Source organism: Sorex araneus, chromosome 5 (assembly GCF_027595985.1).
Source record: "Sorex araneus isolate mSorAra2 chromosome 5, mSorAra2.pri, whole genome shotgun sequence".
Lineage (NCBI taxonomy): Eukaryota > Metazoa > Chordata > Mammalia > Eulipotyphla > Soricidae > Sorex > Sorex araneus.
Genome location: NC_073306.1, coordinates 195,966,548 through 195,974,693, shown reverse-complemented (window position 1 = coordinate 195,974,693; position 8,146 = coordinate 195,966,548). Strand labels below are relative to the sequence as shown.

General features: G+C 34.7%; 1 protein-coding gene across 1 annotated transcript in view; it reads left to right on the top strand.

Annotated features, from left to right (window-relative positions):
- The first annotated feature begins 995 nt into the window (after positions 1-995).
- GC (GC vitamin D binding protein) overlaps positions 996-8,146 on the top strand; it is a 29,450-nt gene continuing 22,299 nt past the window's right edge. Inside the window, exon 1 of the mRNA XM_055139682.1 lies at positions 996-1,127. Within this exon, the coding sequence (XP_054995657.1) occupies positions 1,070-1,127 (58 nt within the window). The 5' untranslated portion in view covers positions 996-1,069. The remainder of the gene's footprint in view (positions 1,128-8,146) is intronic.

Below are 8,146 nucleotides of genomic sequence, written 5' to 3'. Positions count from 1 at the left end.
ATTTTTCCAGCTCTCAAGAGAGATTTTTTAATGCATGTATTATGTTAGTGCTTTAAAAAGTTTAAAAAGTACATGAATTATTACCATACAATTTCAGAAATCATTTTAATATCATATCTGTGCTTCAAAACATGCAATGTTAAAGGTTCCCAAACTTAGTTGGCCTATTACCTCTTTTTAAAAACTTACTCAGGACCTTCCCCCAAGTCTACATATTTTTAAATGAAGAAACTAAAAGCACCCCTGCTTGCACCTGAGATCTTATTGCCCCCCCCCCGGTGGGGATGGGGACCACTAACTTTGGGAAAAACTGGGTGGCATATAAAGTACTATGCTGCTCTTTTCTTCAATGAAACTGTGTTTACAAAACATTGAGCATATGTATTTGAAGGGCTGGAGAGATAGGACAGAGGTTAAGGTACTTGCCTTGCACGTGGCAAGTCTGAGCATTGCCTGGTGTGGTCTGAAATCAAAGAGAGAGAGAGAGAGAGAGAGAGAATTTGAAAAATTGTGATGAGTTGCCTTCTCATTTTTTGCCTTAATGTTTAAAACATACTGTCTGAAGTGTTCTAAAGTAACTTGAAGTATTTAAATTTTATTTTAACTATCATTTTTGAGTTTTATATTAGAAGTATAATTTTTAAAGAGGCAGAAAGAGAGAAGGAGAGAGACAGAGAGAGAGAACCTCTAAGTTTTTATTTATATATTGTGAGAAGAGGAGGGACTATCTAAATGTGACTTAGAATGCTTTAGAGAGAGGGATGTAGACATGAAATCATGAGGTTTTAGTAAAATCCAACAGTAAAGGTACACAACTCTTTTGCAGTTGAACAAAGTTAATAATTAACACCCCTAGACTTTACCACATCGTCCCAGGATGTCTATTTGCCTTGATAGAGGACATTATCTTTTGTAGGCCAGAGATGACTACCCTTGCATCTGTGCAGATTAATAATTGATTAGTTCATAGTGGGGAAATCTTAGAAAAAGGAATAGGCTCTTCTTTGCTGGCGCTTTTCGCTGGGTCAGTGGCAGGAGACAGATCTGCGCAGGCCTGGCCAGCAGGAGCATGAAGACAGCCCTGATTCTCCTGCTGGCTCTAGCAGGGGTGCACTCGCTAGAGAGAGGTAAGACTCCCAGTGCTCTGCCCACGGACAAGGGCACCTTCTCTTCTGACTTTCTGATAAAACTTAAAGAAATTATAAAAATGAAAGTGGGGAAAATGGGCAATATGTTAGGTAGAGAAGAAAAATTCAAGAAGAATTAATCTGAGCTCAAATACGAAATTTGTTATTCTATTTTGAATAGGAAAAAAATTCAAAGATCTCAAAAAAAGAAAAGGGATTATGCCTATTTTCCTTCTCGCGGTGTATTTAATATGCCAAAAAAGTAATAACAAGTACCACAATGGAGACATTACTGGTGCCTGCTCGAGCAAATCAATGAACAACGGGATGACAGTGCTACAGTGGTACATTGATAACCAAGATGCAGGGAATTGTTGTAACTTAGGTTTTAACAGCTAAAAAAAGATAATAAAATGGAAGCTATGGTCAATCAGTAAATACAATTTACTCTGTTATATAATACCTAGCCATGCTCAAATATTAAGTATGCAATCTACCTGGAACTCAGGTATACTAACTTCTGGAAGAAAGTTACATAAGTTTAGAGACACCTTAGGTAATGGAATACTGTTGTGAATTACAAACATTTAAAAGTTCTAGAATTGACTAATCACATACAGCACTTACCCAGAACACCTTTTCCAAAGTGAATTTCATCGTGAAATTTGTACACAAGTGGATGGACCTGGAGAGTATCATGCTAAGTGAAATGAGTCAGAAAGAGAGGGACAGACATAGAATGACTGCACTCATTTGTGGAATATAAAGTAACATAATAGGAGACTAACACCTAAGCACAGTAGAGATAAGGGCCGGGAGGATAGCACCATGGGCTTGGAAACCGGCCTTACATGCTGAGGGAAAAGGCAGCTGGATGGAGAAGGGACCACTAAGTAAACTATGGTTGCAGGGATCACTCGGGATTGGAGATGTGTGCTGAAAGTAGACTCTGGACCAAACATGCTCGTCTCTTAGTACATGCATTGAAAACACCCAAAAGGAGAGAGAGAGAAAGAGGGAATGTGCTAGCCACAGAGGCAGGGGGTGGGAATGGGTGAGGGTGGCAGGAGGAATACTGGGAACATTGGTGGTGGAGAATGGACACTGGTGGAGGGATGAGTGCTTGATCATTGTATGACTGACACGTAAACAGGAAAGTTTGTAAGTCTGTAACTGTATCTCAGGGTGATTCAATTAAGAAAAAAGTGAAATTCACTCAACTTATATTTGACTTTTAGTGGATAAACACATTTAAGAAATAAGTCATACATTAGCCCTTTTTGGTTGCTTCGTCGTCAGTACCTTTGTTGTCTTAAAGTTCCTGAAGTCCTAAAAGAAAGAAACGTAACAATTTCCCAGTTGCCTCCTTTGCACGGGTCCTTCCTCTGTGACCCACATAGCTCCATTCCTCATGTCTCTTACCTGTTGGCCTGAGATTACATATGGAGGAACTTCTCTGACTAACCTACCCCAAAGAGCATCTACCACTGCAGCCCTCTTCATCCCCTTACTCTGTTCTGATTTTTAGCTCCAACAGCCTTATCATCAAAATGTTGTTTTCTATAACCAACTGCTTGTTTATTGTAACAAGTATAAAAGTAAAATATAACCTTCATGAAATGAAGGACTCTTCATAGAACCTTCTAACAAATTTTCAATAAGTTTGTGTAATATCACAAAATTATGATTATTAAAATATCTTAAATGGCATTTTTGAGAATTTAATGAAAATTAGATGTCAACAGGGTACAGATCCCAGAAATAATATAAAATTAAAAACTTTTATAAAATTATCTACCATGAAACATCAACACTGATTTCTTTGCACTAATCTATTTGTAATAGCATGCATGCTTACAATATCATGTTGAAAAGCTTTTAGATAAATAAATAATTCTATTTATTTACTGTTACCTTACTATTTATTTACTTATTATACTTGTTACTTACCTATTTACTTATTATTTACTTATCTACTTATATTATTTGCTAGTTTGTTTATTATTGCCTTCCTATTATTTTTATCTTAGCCCAATGTAAAAACTATTTTAGCACAGTAGAACTTGAAGGTAGTACATTTTTTTAACCCACTAAGTTTACGATTATTTGTTAGGGTAACAATAGAAATTTTAAATGGCAGTTTACAGTGTCCAATAAGTTTTATAAGAGAGAGCATTGATTATCTCATGAATAACATGCTACCATTTTATTTCCCACATCTAGGTAACATTATAATTCTTTGTTTCAATCTCTTCTATACCAATAATCACTATCTATTATTTATTGTACTTCACTCACACAGCCACACACTTCTTAATTATTGGTGGCTTTAAGTTTTCTTTTGTACAATGACTTAAATCTGTTAGTCAGAAGGATTTTTCCTATGCATAATAGCCACAAAATGACTTAATTTAGCTAATAATGACAACATATATATGTATATATCACTGTTACTGTCATCCCGTTGCTCATTGATTTGTTTGAGCGGGCACCAGTAACGTCTCTTATTGAGAGACTTATTGTTACTGTTTTTTGGCATATAAATATGTATATATATATATATATGTGATTTATAATACAGGGGACAAGCACTGAACACTTCTGATACACACATAATTTAATCACAATAGTTCATTAAGATACAATAGCCTATATTTTATAGATGTGAAGACCAGGGTAAAATAAAGGAAAAGTAGTTTGCCTTTGGCCAGTTCCCTGGAACAGCAATAATTCAAATTTAGGTAACCTGGATCCAGAGTCTCTTTCATAAGTCACAAAATACATACTCCCATGAGTATATTTTCTTTGCCCTTAATGGTTTTAAACAAACTAAAGTTTCAAATTTATTTGTCATGATTTTAAATTCTGAAGACTTCAACATAGAGAATCAGGTATCTCATTTCTTAAGAAACATAACCAAATGTGCTAATAACTGAAATTTTCACAAGTCAACCATGAATTAAGTTGCAACTGCCTTTCTCAAGGTGGAACTCTGGAACCACCACTGAGAATTTTCTTTAACTTTGATCAGCTCTTAAGTTATGAAGCTCCTAGATGAATAACCTTACATTTGAATTTACTAATAGTGATAATAGAGTTTGAATCTTAAAATAACATGTACATATACATGTATATACTTTAAATCACTTCACTCATATGGTAGGTAAATGAATGAAATAAAACCTAAATCAGAGTTACACTGAAAATAGTGAAATTATCAGTCTTTTATATCATTCTTAAATAATATCATATGTGGATTCCTGAAATACGTTTATATTTTACAAATTATGCTTTAATCTCAGAGAAGTAAAAACTTCTCAACATCTCCTTATGAAAATTAATTGGATGATTTACAAGCAAGCAAGCATGGGGCCAGGGGCATTGTACAGGGGTCTAGGCACTTGCCTTGCACACTGATGATTCCTCTTCAATCCTCCGCACTGCTTATGTTCCCCCAAGCACCTCCAGGAGTGATCCCGGAGCAAAGTCAGGAGTAAGCCCTGAGCACTGCCAGGTGTGGCCAATACCTGGGCAAAACATAAATTAAAAATGCAGGGGTTTTGGCTGTGCTTGCATCTTAAGCGGGTAATTTTATTTTTTTAAATATAACAATAAAATATTACATTGTAGTGACAAATAGAATTCAGTACCTGGAATATATCCTGAAGATGACAGATAAATTTAATTTTCTACCTACATTATATTGACAAAACTTATTGCAAGATTAATAAGCTCTCTTTAGCAATCCGAGGTAAATGAAGTGCCATAGAAGAACTTAAAGCAATCTTAATCATACTTTAGCACAAATTAGCACTTACTGCTTAATATTTGTAAAGTGTTCAATTAGGTTACAGTTTTTATAAGTGGCCATAATGAGTCTTCGCCTCTTCTCTGAAATTTAGCAAGAATACTAGAAAATGGTATTCCATTAAGGATAAAATCTTCTTAGCAGTTCAGTGTTACATTCCTATAGATTTTTTCCTTATAAAATTTTTATACACACACCTAGTTTTTAAGAATCTAAAGTTTTCTGTGCAATTATTGTTGCTTATAGTTCTCTACTATATATATATATATTTTTTTCTTTTTGGGTCACACCCAGCGATGCTCAGGGGTTACTCCTGGGTCTGCACTCAGAAATTACTCCTGGCGGTGCTTGGGGGACCATATGGGATGCCGGGGATCGAACCTGGGTCGGCCGCGTGCAAGGCAAACGCCCTACCCGCTGTGCTATCGCTCCGGCCCCTCTCTACTATATTTTTAAAAATGCATTTAAATGGTTCAAGGGATGTATTTGACAAAAAAAAATACATTTGATAGTAGATTTGATAATAATACTACCTAAGATACTTATGGCAGTTTGTATATATCCCTTGGTCATTAGATTGCATGTTTTTTTGCTGTTTTTTTTAATTTTATTAGTGAATCACCTTGAGGTAGTTACAAACTTATGAACTTTTATGTTTACATTTAAGTCATACAGTGATCAGTGATCGTTTACATCCCTCCACCAGTGCCCATTCTTCCTATATGGTTTTTTTTTTTGTCTTTTTTTGCTTTTTGGGTCACACCTGGCAATGCACAGGGGTTATTTCTGGCTCTGCACTTAGGAATAACTCCTGGTGGTGCTCAGGGGACCATATGGGATGCTGGGAATCAAATCCGGGTTGGCCAGGTGCAAGGCAAATGCCCTACTCGCTGTGCTATTGCTCCAGCCCCTTGCATGGTTGTTTTTAACAGCCACTTAAATGTGTGAGTTAATAGAAAATTAAAAGAAAAATCACGTGTTCAATATTTTCTGAACTTTTTTTAATCAAAAGATATGTAGTTCGTGGCTAAACTTTGAAGCAGAATCAGTACTTCATGTTTATATTAAAGCTATATTGTGTATGATTTTCCATTCTTATTTAAGGATCCATTACTTCAGCTATCATAAATTCAAGCATCATAATTCCTTATGAACTGGTATTTTTTATTTATTTATTTTTTCATTTTACTTGAATTATAGTGATATGCACATTTACAAATGTTCATTATTGGATTTCAGTCAGTTAATGCTCCAACATCCATCCCCACACCAGTGTACTTTTCCCACCACCAATGGCAGTGGACTGAGGCTGGGGCAAGAGAGAAATGGTGTTTTTTTTTAACATTTACGTATCCAGAGTTTGAGGAAATACTTGAGTCCTAAAACAGATTAGATATATTTTCCCAAGAGTTTTCAGAGAACATAGAGAATTTTTTGTTTAAAGAAAACATAATTAACCACACCCTATTTGTAAAATGTATTCACAAATGCCTAATAAGTATTATTATATGTAACTTTATATTGAGATCAAACCAATATAGAGAGTTGATTTAGATTCATTCAACCTTTCTTGTCCTTATATTTAAAACAAAAAGAAGAACTATAAAGAGGAAGATTTAATTTTTCATAATCCTAGTCATAATTTGAGAAAGGTGGCAATAAATTTTTTAAAAGTCATCACCTATAATGCTAAACTCCTTTAGAGTAAGTCTCAAATCCATAACAAAACATGTACAAGGTTAATATTTGATAGTTTGAAAATTAACAGACCACTTTCCATAAAAACAATTTATACATAAAGTTTTTAAACCTGACACAAAATTATATAGATATATACCATCAACCAAAAAGGAAAAACAATTATGCTGTATTGCTTTAAAACTGAGCTCATGTGTACAGAGGCACTAACAAACCCCATAAAAAAAAAAAAAGCTGAGCTCAGTGACTCATTCAAGTCAGGATGCAGAGGATCATACTCTAGCATCCAAAAGGGGAAAAGAGAAAACTAGTACTCTATGTGCACTTGGAAAAATATTTGGAGATAAAAAGATGCTTACATCTGTAGAGATGTAGTGAGAAGCATAAAGGAAATAAAGGAAGAGTGCGTCCTTTTAGACTTATGATTGCAATATTTATATATTTGTGCTACTGCAACCGAAGGTGATCCCACAGACATTAACTTGAGTCTATGAGACCACTACAATGATCATTTCTGGGGAGCTATATAATTAACTCTTTCTTCTCCTGTTTTAATTCATTTTAGCAGTTCCATAATCTGAAATGAAATTTCATTTGTTCCACTGATGATTAGGTTCATTTAATTTGCTCTTGCTTTTTTTCAACCTATTGATATTATGTGTATCTACAGATGACATAGAGATCTCTAGATTTAATATTTAAATTGTTGAATTTCAGTTCATTGATTCAAACACTAAGAAATGTACAGTTGCCAAAATACATCAATATCAACATAAAAAGTCTGGTGATGCTATATTAACATTTCCTAAATGTTAATAGATATGGTTAAGAATGCTAAAAATGAGATATTATTCAAATGACAATTGCTTGATAATGTTTCTAGTGATATATAAATAGTTTAATCTCAAATAGACTGGGTTTGATTTATCTCTAATCAACCCATCAATTTTTAATCTTTTCGAGCAAAATCACTATCCTAAAATCATCAATATCTAATCTGACTAATTTGAATAAACACTTTTATTCATAGCCTTTAAAAGGTTGTAAGGGCAGAGAGAGTTCAGGAGTGATGTGCTTGCGCTGCACATGACTGACTCCAATGTCGTCCTCAACATTGCATACGGCCCTGCACCCCTCAGGGTCCCTCAGTATTAACACCTGAGTAGAGAGTCCAGAGTATGAACATGTATGGACAAAAAATGAAATAAATAAATAAATGATATGAATATGCAAACAGCTATTCTGAACTTTTCTGGACAAAGGAAGGAAGGAAGGAAGGAAGGAAGGAAGGAAGGAAGGAAGGAAGGAAGGAAGGAAGGAAGGAAGGAAGGAAGGAAGGAAGGAAGGAAGGAAGGAAGGAAGGAAGGAAGGAAGGAAGGGAATGTTAAAGGAACTAAAATACAAAATATAGCTAAATCATCTATTCAATTAAATCATCTATTCATAGACATAATAGTTATATTCCATGCACGAATAAGTATTGTTGTTGTGTTAAGAAATGTGAAATGCATAC